At 45.6% G+C, this 17275-nt stretch overlaps 2 protein-coding genes across 2 annotated transcripts; both read right to left on the reverse strand.

The window, feature by feature from the left end:
- Window positions 1-3032: 3032 nt before the first annotated feature.
- On the reverse strand, window positions 3033-10767 carry LOC142260465 (uncharacterized). Its single transcript, XM_075331936.1, has 2 exons — window positions 10701-10767; window positions 3033-5008 (listed from the first exon to the last, which is right to left on the reverse strand). The coding sequence occupies exons 1-2, from the start codon at window positions 10765-10767 to the stop codon at window positions 3492-3494; spliced, it is 1584 nt and encodes a 527-aa protein (XP_075188051.1). The 3' UTR covers window positions 3033-3491.
- Window positions 10768-12130: 1363 nt separating this feature from the next.
- On the reverse strand, window positions 12131-16887 carry LOC142260466 (uncharacterized). Its single transcript, XM_075331937.1, has 5 exons — window positions 16797-16887; window positions 16591-16714; window positions 16305-16507; window positions 12485-12634; window positions 12131-12355 (listed from the first exon to the last, which is right to left on the reverse strand). Exons 1-5 carry the CDS (start codon window positions 16818-16820, stop codon window positions 12131-12133), a joined length of 726 nt encoding a protein of 241 aa, XP_075188052.1. The 5' UTR covers window positions 16821-16887.
- Window positions 16888-17275: the final 388 nt, after the last annotated feature.

The following is a 17275-nucleotide window of genomic DNA, read 5'->3' on the forward strand; positions in this document are numbered from 1 at the left end:
GACCAAAAGTGGAGAAGTGGGAATATGTTCCACAAGAAAAATGTTATTTACGAGAATAATAGTGTATCTTTATTTGCAGATGGTGTTGTAAATAAGCGGAATCCATGGTATCGGTTACTGGAAAGAGCTCGATAGTGATGAGATGGAGAAATTCCTGTGTTTGATGTTTGCCTCTTTGGTCGTTGGATGGACAAGTCTACATCAGGAGGAACCTATGGCGAATACATTTCTGATGCACCATCACATTTTCAACACACAGATTGCTGGATCTGTACACATTCTTCGCTTACAGCCACCAGTATCCCTTATCTGGATGTCCCGGTATCGATGGAGGAAATCTTAAAGTAGAAAAGTTGTTCTGATCATCTTGCTGATAAAGACACTCGAAGTGTTCGTCTATAGAATACTACAGTACCCATTTCCATAGTGGGATGGATCAATCTTCCATGGTGGCAAGGCAATTTGAATGCAACAGTCACCAATTTGCAATATCTGGCTTTTAAGGGAGGAATTTGGGTACTAAGAAATAAGACTGGACTGACTAACCTGGAATTCATCCCTATAGAGAATATAAAAATAAGTTTTGGGACAGCTATAAATACTGTAGATGCTTTTAAACCCAGCTTAGTGGAAAGGACAATTCATGATATGTTATGGCCTTATGCCAATATGTTCATAAATGGGACTAGTGAAACTTGTAGTAACATATCGGGAAATGTAATGTGTAATGATTCCTTTGAATATCGAGCAAATGCCAAAACACATGATATTCAAGGGAGCTTTTCAGATAATATTGCTTTTAGTTTTAATATACTGAACAAAGTAGTGAAAGTGATTATATTTGTGATTCAACGTTTATCTAAACAAACCAAGAAAACAAAATTTGTGGCAAACAATATTTCTTGGTCATGGTATGGTATATTCCGAGTGATCTTCTTCTAGTGGAATACTGATGATGGAAAATAATCCCTGGGATCAAGGACCGATTGTGATACCAATGTGATATGACTGAAGTATGAATTTGATTAGATAGGGATCATAATCAAAAGATAGGAGTGATCCCAGATATTATTTGACCTATCAATAATTCAGTTCCTGTGATGCAAGATGCCATGTTGTTTCCTTATCATTAAATCGAGTTCTCTCTGATGTGAAAGGATTGCTACAACAAACGGTAATGTTGATGCATATTTCTGTTATTGTATAAGATTCTATGACTATAGTTCTAAATGCCTATGTACCATTAACTATTCATGTGCTATTAAAATAAATAGTATCTTGCTATAAAGAATATTAGGATTCGTGCCTGATTAGGATATCAGTGAGCGCTTCGTAAGTACGGGCTTTCAGCCCCCTTTTTAGTAGAATTTAGCAAGACACGCTTACATGCTGAAGACACTTGCATGCATCAGAAGAGAACACCATGCACCGGGCGAGCGGAGGGATGGTGAGTATAATCATTTATTTTCTTATGTGTGCAGCGTGATGGGGAAATATATACACGAATGGGCCCGAGATGAGGGCCATATATACTGTATAAGGATAGGGACATATGCACTAGGACAAGAGCCATATATACCAGGATGGGGATCATATATACTAGGATGGGATAAAGATAGGCAACATATATACCAGGATGAAAGACATATATACGAGCATGGGAGACACATATACCTGGAAGGGGCCCAGTATGGGGGACATTAGTACAGAATTGGGGGATTTTATCCCCGTAACAGTGTCAGCAGCAAATCCTACCCATAACAGTGCTTCATGACCACAATTTTTGCGTTATTTTTTTCCCTATATTCCTCCTTCAAAACCTAGGTATGTCTTATGGTCGAAAAACTACAATAATTTCTAAAAAGAAAGAAAATGGTTCTTTTCATCACAAATCCTTACTTAACCCCTTCACGACCGGCCGATTTTTCGCTTTCCGTTTTTTTTTTCGCCATTCTTTTTCTGAGAGACGTAACTTTTTTATTTTTCAGTCAATATGGTCATGTGAGGGCTCATTTTTTGCGGAACGAGCTGTACTTTTAAATGAAACCATCAGTTTTACCATATTGTGTACTAGAAAATGGCAAAAAAATTCCAAATGCTGAAAAATTGCAAAAAAAGTGCGATAGCACTATGGTTTTTGAGATATTTTATTCACTGTGTTCACTATATGGTAAAACTGATGTGTGGGTGTGATGCCTCAGGTCAGTGCGAGTTCGTAGACACCAAACATGTATAGGTTTACTTTTATATAAGGGGTTAAAAAAAAATCGGAAGTTTGTCCGAAAAAAGTGGCGCACGTTTTACGCCATATTCCGTGACCCGTAGCGTTCTCATTTTTCGGGATCTTAGGCTCAGTGATGGCTTATTTTTTGCGTCTCGAGCTGACGTTTTTAACGGTACCATTTTTGCGCAGATGCTACGTTTTGATCGCCTCTTATTGCATTTTGCGCAAAAGTTGTGGCGACAAAAAAACGTCGTTTTGGCGTTTGGAATTTTTTTGCCGCTACGCCGTTTACTGATCAGATTAATTGATTTTATATTTTGATAGATCGGGCGTTTCTGAACGCGGCGATACCAAATGTGTGTATATTTTTTATTTTTTTAACCCTTTAATTTTCAATGGGGCGAATGGGGGGTGATTTGAACTTTTAGGTTTTTTTGTTTTTTTTTAATTTTTTAAAACTTATTTTTTAACTTTTTTTTTTTATTTTACTAGTCCCCCTAGGGGGCTATTGCGATCAGCATTCCGATCGCTCTGCAGTATCTGCTGATCACAGCTGGAAGGCTGTAAACAGCAGATACGCTGTCTTTCTCTTTTGCTGTGCCCCGGGCACAGCGAAAGTGAAACCAAGTCATGTGTAGTACAGGAGTCATCACATGACCCTGTGCTACCATGACAACTATCGGGAGTCACGTGATCGCGTCACGTGACTTCCGGTTTCGGGCGGTAAGTAAATGCTTACCGCAATCGCGCTTATAATGGCGCTGTCATGTATTGACAGCGCCATATAAGGGGTTAATCGGCACGAGCAGATAACGATTCTGCTCGTGCCTAGCAGGCACACATCTCAGCTGTGAAAATCAGCTGAGATGTGTGCCGATCGCGGCATGCTGCCGCCGGAGGACAACGGGCAGTAAGATTATGTCATTTAGGACGTAATTTTACGGCCCGCGGTCGTTAAGGGGTTAAGGAACTGTAGCCGATTTTAGGATAAAACCCTTTGAATTATAGTACATCATGATGGCTTCTCCCGTGTGACTCATCTGACAACAGGACCCGATTAATGATAAAAACATTTGGCAAATTCCGAAAGCAAGAATGGCTGCTCCGCTCTGCTGGTTTTCTGATGTCGGAAGACTTGATTTACCAGTTAAACATTTCAATTTTTCACAACATGAAAAAGGTTCCTTCCCTGTGCGGCTTCTTCACATGTTTAACAAAATGTGATTTCTGAGAATTACATTTTCCCCATTCAAAACATAAAAATGGTTTATTTTGTGTGATTTTTTTGATGGTGAACAAGACCTGATTTCCTAGTAAAACATTTACCACATTCTGGGCATGAAAACAGCTTCTGCCCTGTGTGAGATCTTTGATGCACAACAAGTTCTGATTTCCGAATAAAACATTTCCTACACTCTGAACATGAAAATGGCTTCTCCCCTGTGTGATATCTTTGATGGACAACAAGTTCTGAATTAAAATTAAAACATTTCCCACACTCTAAACATGAAAATGGCTTCTCCCCGGTGTGAGATCTTTGATGCTGAACAAGTTTTGATTTCCGAATAAAACATTTCCCACACTCTGAACATGAAAATGGCTTCTCCCCGGTGTGACATCTTTGATGCACAACAAGATCTGATTTCTGAATAAAACATTTACCACATTCTGAACATGAAAATGGCTTCTCCCCAGTGTGACATTTTTGATGCACAACAAGTTCTGATTTCCGAATAAAACATTTCCTACACTCTGAACATGAAAATGGCTTCTCCCCTGTGTGACATCTTTGATGCATAACAAGTTTTGATTTCCAATTAAAACATTTCCCACACTCTGAACATGACAATGGCTTCTCCCCTGTGTGACATCTTTGATGCACAAGAAGTTCTGATTTCCAATTAAAACATTTCCCACACTCTGAACATGAAAATGGCTTCTCCCCAGTGTGACATCTTTGATGCTGAACAAGTTTTGATTTCCGAATAAAACATTTCCCACAGTCTGAACATGAAAACAGCTTCTCCCCTGTGTGAGATCTTTGATGCACAACAAGATCTGATTTCTGAATAAAACATTTCCCACATTCTGAACATGAAAATGGCTTCTCCCCTGTATGAGATCTTTGATGCATAACAAAGGCTGATTTCTGACTAAAACATTTCCCACATTCTGAACATGAAAATGGCTTCTCCCCTGTGTGATATCTTTGATGCCTAACAAGGTGTGATTTCTGAATAAAACATTTCCCACACTCTGAACATGAAAATGGCTTCTCCCCTGTGTGAAGTTTTCCATGGTCAACAAGACTTGATTTCCTAGTAAAACATTTACCACATTCCAAGCATAAAAATGGGTTCGCCCCTGTGTGATTTTTTTTATGCATAACAAAATTTGATTTCTGAATAAAACATTTCCCACATTCTGAACATGAAAATGGCTTCTCCTCTGTGTGAATTCTTTGATGCTCAATAAGATTCTGATTGAGTATCTTCTGAGTAAAACATTTTCCACATTCTGGGCATGAAAATGGTTTTTCCCTTGTAGGAGCAGTTTCATGTTCCCCATCCCTTCTGTAACTTTTATTTTGCATACAAATCTGTGATAAATCGTAATTTTGGACTTGTTTGAAAAGACCAGATGTTAAAACTTTCCGAAGAAGGACTGGAGGTATATCTGTGACAAGAGCATGCTCTTCATATATATCATGTGTGATACTTTTATCATCTGTTTTAAATTCTGAAGATAATAGATTTCCATCTGAACTCCCAATACAGTCATCTGCTAAAAATAAACACAATGTTTTAGTGATATTATCTTGAAAATACATTTTTTAAACCATAATATCAGAAATTAAATTAGGAAAAAATTTATTCTGAATCTGTTGTCCAATTTCGACATCTAAAGGCCGCTTTACACAAAACGACGTATCTAATGATATGTCGTCGGGGGTCACGGAATTCGTGAGGCACATCCGGCATCGTTAGCAACGTCGTTGCATGTGACACCTACGAACGAGCGTTAACGATCAGAAATACTCACCTAATTGTTGATCGTTGACACGTCGTTCATTTTCAAAAGATCGTTGCTCGTTCTGGACGCAGGTTGTTTGTCGTTCCTAAGTCAGCACACATCGCTACGTGTGACACCCCGTGAACAACGAACAACAGCGTTCCTGTGTCCTCCGGCAACGAGGTGGGCGTTACGTTTATTCGGCTGCTCTCCGCCCCTCCGCTTCTATTGGTGGCCCGCTGTGTGACGTTGCTGTGACTCCGCACGAACCTCCCCCTTAAATAAAAGGTTGTTCGCCGGCCACAGCGACGTCGTTAGGACGGTAAGTAAGTTTATCGCGTCCTAGCGATATTGTGTGCCACGGGCAGCGATTTGTCCGTGACCCACAAACGACGGGGGCGGGTGCAAACGCTAGCAACATCGCTAGCAATGTCGCTGTGTGTAAAGCAGCCTGAAGAGTAGTCATGGGTGATCCCCCTGATGGTCGGGAGCGGGGAGACTCGTCCGATTATTTTGTAAAGATCAAGATCGGGATCGAGATAACACGATCTTGCGTCCGATCACCGATGTTGGACTTTACAGTTATGGGATGGGGAGGGGGGCTGTAAAATAAAGAATACACTCAATAATAAACATTGTCATTATACTTACAGGTCCCGCGACGCGTCCTGCACTTTGTCTCCCACCGCTTCTACTTCCGAGTGCGATGATCGCTGTGTCCTCCCGGTAACCAAAGGACCTTTTGTGACGTCATAGCCATGTGATCAGTCATGTGGGAATGTGGTATTATCTCATTGGCTACAGACTGGGTCACATGGCTATGACGTCATGCAAAGGTCCTGTAGTGCCAGCATGCTTGCCGGTACACGGTGCTCGCCCAAGTATCTCAGTACTCGATATATTTGGCGACTGCTGTATACCAACGAGATGCTCGGGTACATGCCTGCTCCCCCTCCCTGCATGTTGGCGCTCTTTACAGAGTTAGCCCACATGCAGGGATTGGCTGCTACACCCGGTGATGAATAGTGGTGCCGGGAATCAGGTGATCGGAGATCACCATTGCTATAGTAACCCGCTTGTTAGGTTACTATGGCAACGGTGGCAGCGGCGACGTCACCGTTTACCAACCCGCAGCCTCTGATCACTCATTGAGTGATTAGACAGCGCGGGGAGCAGCAGCGTTCTTCCACCCCCCTGTGCATTCTGATATAGCAGAGCTAGATCGGTGACAGAAGACTAGGATCGTGGAGGGGTGAGAGGGAGTAAAAAAGATGGAGTCTCTAAGTGTGTCTGTGTATTTATTTCTATTAAAGTATTTTTTTCTCTGTGTGGTGTCTTTTTTTGAACCCTTTATTGGAGATTCTTAATGGCCGGGTCAAACTTGCTTGACATTAAGAATCTTGGGCTTAATACCAGCTGGTAAAACAAAGCTGGTATTAACGCCTTATTACCCAGCATGCTACCCGCCAGCAGGGCCACTGGAGAGTTGGATACGGCGCCAGAACATGGCACCTCTATAAAAGCGCCATTTTCTGGGGCAACTGCGGACTGCAATTTGCAGCGCATGGGGGGCCCAGAAAGCTTGGGCCACCCTGTGCTGTGGATTCCAATCCCCAGCTGCCTAGCTGTACCTGGCTGGACACAAAAATTGGGCGAAGCCCACGTCATTTTTTTTATTATTTCATGAAATAATTTAAAAAGGCTTCTCTATATTTTTGGTTCTCAGCCGGGTACAAATAGGCAGCTGGGGGTTTGAGGCAGCCCGTACCTGCTTGCCGTACCTGGCTAGCATACAAAAATATGGCGAAGTCCACGTCACTTTTTTTTTATTTTTGGCAAAAAACTTTTTTTAAAAAAAGGGCCTCCCTGTTTTTTGATTGCCAGCCAAGGTAAAGCCAGGCAGATGGGGGTGGCAGCCCGTAGCCATCTGCTTTATGTGTGCTGAGAATCAAAAACACTGCGGAGCGCTTCGGCATTTTTTTAAATTATTTATTTACTCTCATGCAACTGTATATTGTGTACAATAATTATATATACATATATACATACATATATATATATATACACATATATATACATATATATATATATACATATATATACATATATATATATACATATATATACATATATATATATATATATATATATATATATATATATATATAAAAACACACACACACACACACACACACACAAGAGACCACTGCAAAATTTTCAGTTTTTCTGATTTTTCTCTTTATATTTTTTGAGTAAAATGTAAATTGTTCTTTTATTCTATAAACTACTGGCAACGTCTCCAAATTTCGAAGAAAAAAAATTTGTATTTATTTTACAATAATTTACTTGTTACTCAAAAATATACCTATAAAGAGAAAAATCAGAAAAACTGAAAATTTTGCAGTGGTCACTCAATTTTTGACAGAACTGTATATATATATATATATATATATATATATATATATATATATATATATATATATATATATATATATATATGTGCACACACAATATATATTGTACACAATATATAGTATGTATAGTTGTATAAAGATAAATAATTTTAAAAAATGACGTGGCGCTCCACAGTATTTTTGATTCTCAGCGCAGTTGAAGCGGGCGGCTACGGGCTGCCACCCCCACCTGCCTGGCAATAAAAATACAGGGAAACCCATTATTTATTTATTTTATTTAAAAATATAATAAAAAAAAAAAATGCGTGGGCTCCCGCTGTATTTTGATGGGCAGTCAGGTAGAGCCCTGGCAGATGGGGGCTGGGATTCTAGGCAGCCTGCAGCCGCCCCTGCAAATGGCGCATTGTTTCTTAGCGCCATTTCCAGGCGCTTTACCCAGCTCATCCAATGATGGTGGCACACTGGGTAATAATTGGGTTAATACCAGCTTTGTATTCTCAGATGGTACTAAGCCCGAAATTCATGGTGTCACGCCAAATTGACATGGCCACCATGAATTTCTAGTAAACAGTAAAAAAAATACAACACAGAGAAAAAATTTATTAGAAATAAAACAAAAAAACATTTAGAGACTCCATCTTTATAATAAAAAAATCCTTAGTCCGACGTAATCCACAGGTAGAGCATTGTCAGCTTCATCACTCTGTACAGACACAGTCTAAACACAGCGAGAAGCAGAGAGCATTGTAAGCTCTGCTACATCACTCTGTACAGAGCAAGAAGCAGGCGGACAATGAGCGGATGATTGCACTGGCGTCTTGCATGGGCATCACCCCGCACCGACTGATCTCAGGACAGGAGCGCTTCAGCTGCATGGAATGACATGCAGCCGACCCGCTGCTGTCTGGAGATTGAGCGCCGTTTTGCGATGCGACACTCGCACAGTGACAGTCAAACTTCAATCGAGTCTATGAGCCATGGACTTGGGTGAACCCTGACATCACCGCAAACCCGGCCAAAAACAGCCGATGACTGCCAAGTGACGAGCAGTGCAGTGAATACCCCCGGAGTTAAGAGGACCTTTGAAAACGTCATAGTCATGTGACCAGTTAGTATGATCATAAAGATATTTATTTTATTAATGTGCTTTCTTTTTACAGCCCCTGGTCCCGATTTGGACCGATCTGTAACACAAGCTTTTCAGGAAATCTCGTGATCGGCATCGTGGACTCGATTACTATGTGATCGGTACGATCTCCGATCTTTACAAATCGGGATCTCCCATCCCTATCTAAGGGGTACTTTGCACGCTGCGACATCGAAAGCTGATGCTGCGATGCCGAGCGCGATAGTCCCCGCCCCCGTCAAAGCTGTGATATCCTTGTGATAGCTGCCATAGCGAACATTATCGCTACGGCAGCTTCACATGGACTCACCTGTCCTGGGACGTCGCTCTGGCTGGTGCCCCCCTCCTTATTAAGGGGGCGGGTCGTACGGCGTCACTGCGACGTCACATGGCAGGCGGCCAATAGGAGCGGAGGGGCGGAGATGAGCGGGATGTAAACATCCCACCCACCTCCTTCCTTCCGCATATCCTACGGGAGCCGCGGTGACGCTGGTAGGAGATGTTCCTCGCTCCTGCGGGTTCATACACAGCGAAGTATGCTGCCGCTGGAACGAGGAACAACATCGGACCGTCGCGTCAGCGTAATTATGGATTACGCCGACGCTACACCGATGATACGATTACGATGCTTTTGCGCTCGTTAATCGTATCATCTAGGCTTTACCCACTACGATGTCGCCTGCGATGCCGGATGTGCGTCACTTTCAATTTGACCCCACCGACATCGCACCTGCGATGTCGTAGTGTGCAAAGTACCCCTAAGAGTTACATCTTCATTAATTTGAATCTCCCATTACTAGCACCAGTTCTCTGGAATGTGCTACAGGAAATAATCTGATTGATTGTCACAATATGACTGCAGGATAATGAGGGACAGGGGGCCCTTATACTGTCCCTCAAGCTAGGGGACCCTAAACTGTTCCTAACCTCTTGATTACCCCTGAAGATGGAGATGCCAGAGTCCTGTGCCTTACTATTCTCCTGACCAGATCTAATCTGTTATCCCCCGGGGAAGGAAGGGGCAGGAATATGATGGAAATGCAGAAAGGCAGCAACAAAAAGACTAGGGTTAACACCACAACAGCTCACGGCAATAATACACAACAACCACCCGTAAGTCTGGATCTCAACACCTCACCAGACCAGTATAGGTAACCTATAGATGGCATTAATGGAATAGTCCAGCCAGCATATACAGAAGGGGATCGATAGATACTTTCTCCTCTACAGCATGTGATCAAAGACATTAACAAGCAACCCAGCAGAGAATAAGGGGCACTTTGCACTCTACGACATCGCAAGCCGATGCTGCGATGCCGAGCGCGATAGTCCCCGCCCCCGTCGCAGCTGCGATATCATGGTGATAGCTGGCGTAGCGAACATTATCACTACGCCAGCTTCACATGCACTCACCTGCCCTGCGACTTCGCTCTGGCCGGCGACCCGCCTCCTTATTAAGGGGGCGGGTCGTGCGGCATCATAGCGACGTCACACGGCAGGCGGCCAATAGAAGTGGAGGGGCGGAGATGAGCGGTACGTAAACATCCCACCCACCTCCGTCCTTCCGCATAGCCGGTGTGAGCTGCAGGACGCAGGTAGGAGATGTTCCTCGCTCCTGCGGCTTCACACACAGTGATGTGTGCTGCCGCAGGAACGAGGAACAACATCGTAACATCGGTCATTCCCAATTCATGGAAATGACCGAGGTTACACCGATGATACGATTACGACGCTTTTGCGCTCGTTAATCGTATCAAAAATGCTTTACACACTACGATATCGCCTGCGACGCCGGATGTGCGTCACTTTCAATTTGACCCCACCGACATCGCACCTGCGATGTTGTAGTGTGCAAAGTGCCCCTTACTCTTGCTAGCCTGCCCAAGCCTGTGGTTCGACGCCTGCGTCTCCCTGCACTGCTCACAGACATCAGAGCAGTTAACTTGCAGAGTGCCAGAATCTATAATTTTCACAGATCCTGGCGCAGCCATGACAGTTGGCAAAACCTGCAAAAATCTCCTTGTAACTTTGATCCACAACATGGACAATTTGAAAGAATTTTTTTTCAAAGACGAACATAAAATAGTTAGACAGATGCCGGATATTTAACGGGATTGTCCGGGACTGTAATGTTGATGGCCCATCCTTAGGTTTTGTAACCAAAGCAGGTAGCAGGGTCTTGCGGTCTGTCCAGATAAACATTAGGGCTCCAGTTCATCAAGACCGGCAATGGACACTGACAAATAACATCAGGAACTGAAGTGAGATTTCTGGCAAAGGGAACGCCACAGTTTGTTATGAATTAGAGAAGTGGTGACATCACACCCTTCTTCTGGCCAAGCTCTGCCCATTTTTGCAAAGCTGGTTAAAATTGGCGTGAACAGACACAGACACCAGCCTTTGGTCACATGATATGATGTCAAAAAGGACCTTAAGCAGTCCTATAATTGGCGTATAAACACTATGACTGCTAGGAGAATGGGGGCCTGTGAAATTCCCCAGTTTGCTCTCCATTTCCCCTAACGCCAGTCTATGTCCTGTTGAGTTCTTTTAGACTTCTGCAATTAAGAGACCTTTGGTTTCATCATGTCACATGACTTTGAAATAATCAAAGGTCCTTAAACCATCAACCTTAGAATACAACTCATGGGGTCCATAAGAGAGTGGGGTTCCTGAGAAATCGTGCAGTTTGATTCCTTCCAACACTGGTCCTGACTGTAACTAGGGCTTATTTTTGGAATAGGGCTTATATTTCAAGCATTCTCAAAAAATCCCATAAAATCATGCTATGGCTTAATTTCAGTGTAGGTCGTATTTTCGGAGAAACGGTATTCATTAACCCTCTGCATTTGCCGTCATAATGACATAGAGAAGGTACTAGAAACAAACAGCAGAAGAAGCAGAAGCAAAGAAAAAACAGCTGAAAAATCCAGAGCAGAAAGCCTAAAAGTCTAAACACAAATTAGTACAGAAAGTACATAAGTAGATATCTCTTACAGGATAGAGCTGGAGGAAACACATCCTGAGGAACATCGGGATCTTCTTGTTTACATTCCTGTGGGAGAAGAGGACGGGGACATCTCTCTGGTGTTGTCCTCTTACTGGATAGAACTGGAGGAGACACATACAGGGACTGAATTCATTCCTTACATACAGATAATTATAGGCCGTATGTATCTAGTCCTGTCTATTACCTGGGGATGTGAGGGGCTGGTGAACCTCAATCATGACGTCCTTGTACAGATCTTTGTGTCCTTCTAAATACTCCCACTCCTCCATGGAGAAATAGAAGGTGACGTCCTGACACCTTATAGGAACCTGACACATACAATGATACCATCACCCCCGATCCCTTCATAGCGTTACTTTATAATGTCCCAGCATTCCCAGCAGTGTCACCTCTCCAGTCAGCAGCTCAATCATCTTGTAGGTGAGTTCTAGGATCTTCTGGTCATTGATGTCCTCATGTATCGGGGGGTGAGGTGGAGGCCCCGTGATTGGGCTCAGCGGTCTTCCCCATCCCTCAGACACAGGGGCCTGACAGCACTCACTAAAGGTCTTCTTCACTACTGTGTATTCCTGGTTATGGAGAGACACAGTAATAAATCTCACTCCAGACATTTCCAGAGTCCTCACCTCTCCAGTTCTGTCCATCTGTTATTCCCATAGATAAGAATGATGTAATGCGACGTCATCAGAATCTCTCACCTCTCCAGTAAGCCGGAAGAGGATCTCTAGGGTAAGGTGTAATATCCTCTCCGCCATCTTGTCCCTGTCCATATCCATCCTTGATGGGTCAATCAGGAGAATTCTCTTATATAGAAGATCTCCACTGAGAGGATCCGATATTCTAGGGACCTGAATGGGGAGAAGATGACGATGTAACTGTGGCGCCCTGGACAAGCCAGGACGTCACAAGCACTACACCAACACACCCCACACTCCCGGTCAGGCACACCAAAGTCAAACAAAAACCCTTGTTGCCTCCCTCCAGGGGCTGATGTTCACACCAGGGGGTGGGCCAGGCGGTTGGTCCCGCCCACCGAGGAGTTCACAGTCCTGGAGGTGGGAAAAGGAGAGCAGATAGTTGGGAGTTGAGTGAGGAGAGTGAAGTGGTAAAGGAGCAGACAGAAAGTGGTCCGGGTGTGTGGCCCGGACGGAACAGCAAGGTTGGCAGACGGTGGTGACCGTCTGCAGGAGAGGCCTATTGGAGCTAGCCGTAAGGACCGTGGATGGGCGGTGGCCCGGCGGTACCGGACCGGTACACAAAGAGAAGCCAGCACCATCCGGCAGGGGCTTACGGACCCCGAGAAGGCTAGGAGTCGCCGTGCAATTTGTCAAATCCGTTAGCGAAGGGAACCTCCTGGGTTTCCCAGCAGCCAAGTCCCGACAGAAGGCAACAGTCCAACCGTTAGAGGGAAACACAGTAACCGCCAAGGCTAAAGTTCCCAGGGCCAGAGCCTGCGGGCAAAAGGGGCTCCTTCAGCACATATCCAAGCTGGGGAGCGGGTTACCGGTGGGAACCCATTGGAACCGTACACACTACACAGGTGCAGGGAAAGGCAGTCACCATCAACCTGCCGGGAGGAGAAACACCGCAGCCGTCTGTGGGACCCGTCCATCCAGCCGTTTGTTTTACCGGAGACTCTGTGTTCATCATTGGCTGAGTGAGTACCACCGTGCTGTGTGGCACAGCGCTGCCCCCACGACCCTGCACCTCACCAGGCCCTGTAACCAGCCTGCCATCCATCCCTACCCCCTCACCGGGCCCCGGGACAACCAACCCCCTACCCACGGAGGGGAGAACTAACATCCAGGCTGCTCCCTGTCATCGCTCCCGGGATCCCCGTCCAGAGCAGCGGTGGTGTCACCAATCTCACCACAACCGTGGGTGGCGTCACGGACAATATCAAATCCCCACAATCAATTCCCCCTTTTCACTCACGGGCGAGGAACGCCGCTCGAGTCCCCGGGATCCGGCCCACCGCTCGAGCCACCACCGAGCAGCAGCAGCTGGACCCGAGCAGTGGGAGAGCGCAGCGTCCCCTCCTCCGCCCGCGACATAACATCATAAAGAATCCGGTGTAATAATACAATTACTGGAGATAACCGTTCACTAGATAGGGATGATTACCGCGCTGCCATGAGAAGTCCAGACTAACTCTGCTTCCTCATTACAGTGAATGGATCATTTGGGGGTTTCATCTGAATCATTTCATTTGAATAATTACATGTAAACCTGTCATGCTAATACGTTGTGTGAGGGCTTCACTGCGCTCTGAACCAGGCTTATCCAGGGGGGCATGATTAAGTGCCGACCCAGTCATCACCAGAGCCTCTGAGGTTGGACTTTGCTGACAGTAGGCACCAGTTACCAATACAGAGCAGTTCCTGGTTGTTGTGTTCCACAAAGAGGCTGAGCGGTGTATCATGAAAAAGATGGGGTGGAAGTCACTGCCTCTAGGGAAGAACAGGAAGGATAAACCCTGTCACATACTCTGAGCAACTCTGAGCTCCCCGATGTCCCAAGACAGGTTTTTTCCTCTTGTGCTGCAATCACGTGTCTATCCCTGTCTTACCCTAATCACAACCGTATCTAGTGAGCAGGGCAGGAGGAACACTAGTCCTGCTTTATAATAATGACACAAAAAGAAAACGACAGACAAAGGAAAAAGAAACTGCATTCCCAAACAACAAGTGGTAAAAAAGGGGGGTGGAAAGAGAAATTAATAAAAAGGGAGATGATTAATAGGAAGACACCAAAGAAAACTTCCAGGCAGCAATCTCCAGGATCAAATTCAAAACAATTGCTCTTTCCATGGCTCACACCTCCATGCCAGGACCATGGAAAAGCAAGTTATCACTGGCAACTACTGAGGTGAAGTGGTGAGAACTTATACCAGAGGGGAGTGCAAAAATCAGAACAGCTGAGACATCTCAGGATGGTAAGCCAAGAAAGACACAAGGATCTGCTTAACCCTAGCAGCGCCAGCACGAGGATAGTATCCACAGCTAAGTGGAAGGCAAAGCAGATCCAACTAGTGCTGGCTTGCGCTGTGACCTTCTGACCCATGGGATAGGGTCGACCTCTCTGTTTGATAACCTGGTGTCGAAACCCTGATGTAAGTGTTCAGTGTAGAGAACGGGATAAATGTGATCCAAAAGTCACAGACAGATGGAGAAGTCACATCTATGATCAGCTCTAATCCTGCTGTGGTTGCCCCTGAGGCTTCAGGTGCCACAGGGTACTGCACCTCAATTAGGGTGTAGTACTTATCCCGGGTTCAAGGAGGGTCGGTACCAGTTCCACCAACACACATACACACAGTTACAGTGGGTTGCCCTACTCAATGGGGACCGTGCCAGGGTCGGGTCAAAGTAGGGGGTCACTTCAGCGGTGGGTTTACAGGACGCCACCGCACCAGGGGCTCCCTGATCTACTGGAACCGGGGACTCAGGGTCAGGGAGAAGCAACCACAGGGGGAGTCAGGCGCACACAGTGGGAAGAGCAGGTTGACCTAGTGAGAGTAATGAACCATCCGATGAAGTGGCTGGGGGCAACAGCTTGGAACACACAACACAACTACAAAAGGAGAGAACAGCTCTAGACACAGAGCAAAGCAGACATGCCGAGAAGCAGCTCTGTGGGCCAAGGTGTTTGAACACGGTCGCTGGGGAGAAGCAGGTGACTGCTTCCACAGAACCAGTACTGTCAGGGTACAGAACCCTAGCGCAGGCATACTTCACGTTGTCTACCAACTCTGCAAGGGTCGCGGGAACGGCTAGAAAAGTCACCGAACCTGTCCCACCAAGTGTGCAGCCAAATAGCATAAAGGATCTGGGGCTGAGGTCTTGAACCATAGACTGACACACACCAGATCTGAACTTCCACGGAATCGGTATCGGCTGGAGTCCATCGTTGTGGAGAACGGTACTCTGGGGCAGCGCCTGAACTACCAGTGAGTAAAAAGACCTGGAACCGCAGCCCCTGTCTCTCCCTCATCTTTACCGGCACTGTCGCCCAACGCTGCGGAACCAATGGGGAGCACCACCACCCCGTCCGTCTTCAGTCATCCTCCCCGAGGTAACCCCGCTCCGCCTGTGAGGAGCGACAGCATCCCAACTGTGACCTTCACCATCAGCCCCGGAGAGCAGCACCCGGAAGCGCAGCGGCGGCCCATCCCTGGGGCCGCGTACCACAGGTGGCGTCACAATCTAAAAAGAGTTTCCTCACCGCCCTCTCCCTCCATCCTACCAACCCGTACACTGCCTTCCCTCCCTTCCTGTACGTCTCAGGATCACGAAACTGGGCAAGGCTGGCCCATGACGATGCAGAGAATCCGCACCCCTGGCCCGGCGATGTGTTGGGTGAAAACCCCACGACCCCGGGGTGCTACACTGCCATCTCCACCACTCTCATTACACAAGTATAAAACATAACACTGGTGGATAAAACAAGACTGAACATAAGACCTCACAGCCGTCTACACATCATAGGGAGATTTCATGGCACCTTCTCTACATCTACCTGATGATCCTGAAGAACATCGGGATCTTCTTGTTTACAGTCCTGTGGGAGAAGATGATGGAGACATCTCTCTGGTGTTGTCCTCTTACTGGATAGAACTGGAGGAAACACATCCTGAGGAACATCGGGATCTTCTTGTTTACAGTCCTGTGGGAGAAGAGGACAGGGACATCTCTCTGGTGTTGTCCGGTTACTGGATAGAACTGGAGGAGACACATACAGGGACTGAATTCATTCCTTACATACAGATAATTATAGGCCGTGTGTATTTAGTCCTGTCTATTACCTGGTGCTGTGAGGGTCTTGGGAACCTCCATCATGACGTCCTTGTACAGATCTTTGTGTCCTTCTAAATACTCCCACTCCTCCATGGAGAAATAGACGGTGACATCCTGACACCTTATAGGAACCTGACACATACAATGATACAGTCACCCCCCGATCCCTATATAGCGTTACTGTATAATGTCCCAGCATTCCCAGCAGTGTCACCTCTCCAGTCAGCAGCTCAATCATCTTGTAGGTGAGTTCTAGGATCTTCTGGTCATTGATGTCCTCATGTATCGGGAGGTGACGTGGAGGCCCCGTGATTGGGCTCAGGGGTCTTCCCCATCCCTCAGACACAGGGGCCTGACAGCGCTCACCAGAGGTCTTCTTCACTACTGTGTAATCCTGGTTATGGAGAGACACAGTAATAAATCTCACTCCAGACATTTCCAGAGTCCTCACCTCTCCAGTTCTGTCCATCTGTTATTCCCATAGATAAGAATGATGTAATGTGACGTCATCAGAATCTCTCACCTCTCCAGTAAGCCGGAAGAGGATCTCTAGGGTAAGGTGTAATATCCTCTCCGCCATCTTGTCCCTGTCCATATCCATCCTTCACGGGGCAATCAGGAAAATTCTCTTATATAGAAGATCTCCACTGAGAGGATCCGATATTATAAGGACCTGAATGTGAAGGAGATGAA

The sequence above is a fragment of the Anomaloglossus baeobatrachus genome, unplaced genomic scaffold (genome assembly GCF_048569485.1).
Source record: "Anomaloglossus baeobatrachus isolate aAnoBae1 unplaced genomic scaffold, aAnoBae1.hap1 Scaffold_109, whole genome shotgun sequence".
Taxonomy (NCBI): domain Eukaryota; kingdom Metazoa; phylum Chordata; class Amphibia; order Anura; family Aromobatidae; genus Anomaloglossus; species Anomaloglossus baeobatrachus.

Excerpts from the sequence above, each read along its gene's own strand:
- LOC142260465 (XM_075331936.1), bottom strand. The coding sequence starts at position 10,767 with ATGGCTGCGCCAGGATCTGTGAAAATTATAGATTCTGGCACTCTGCAA. Across the intron at positions 5,009-10,700 it reads AGTTAACTGCTCTGATGTCT|CAGATGACTGTATTGGGAGT; the intron begins GTGAGCAGTGCA and ends GTTTATTTTTAG.
- LOC142260466 (XM_075331937.1), bottom strand. The coding sequence starts at position 16,820 with ATGATTGAGCTGCTGACTGGAGAG. Across the intron at positions 16,715-16,796 it reads TTGAGCTGCTGACTGGAGAG|GTTCCTATAAGGTGTCAGGA; the intron begins GTGACACTGCTG and ends TGTATGTGTCAG. Across the intron at positions 12,635-16,304 it reads ATGTTCTTCAGGATCATCAG|GTCCCTAGAATATCGGATCC; the intron begins GTAGATGTAGAG and ends CTCCCCATTCAG.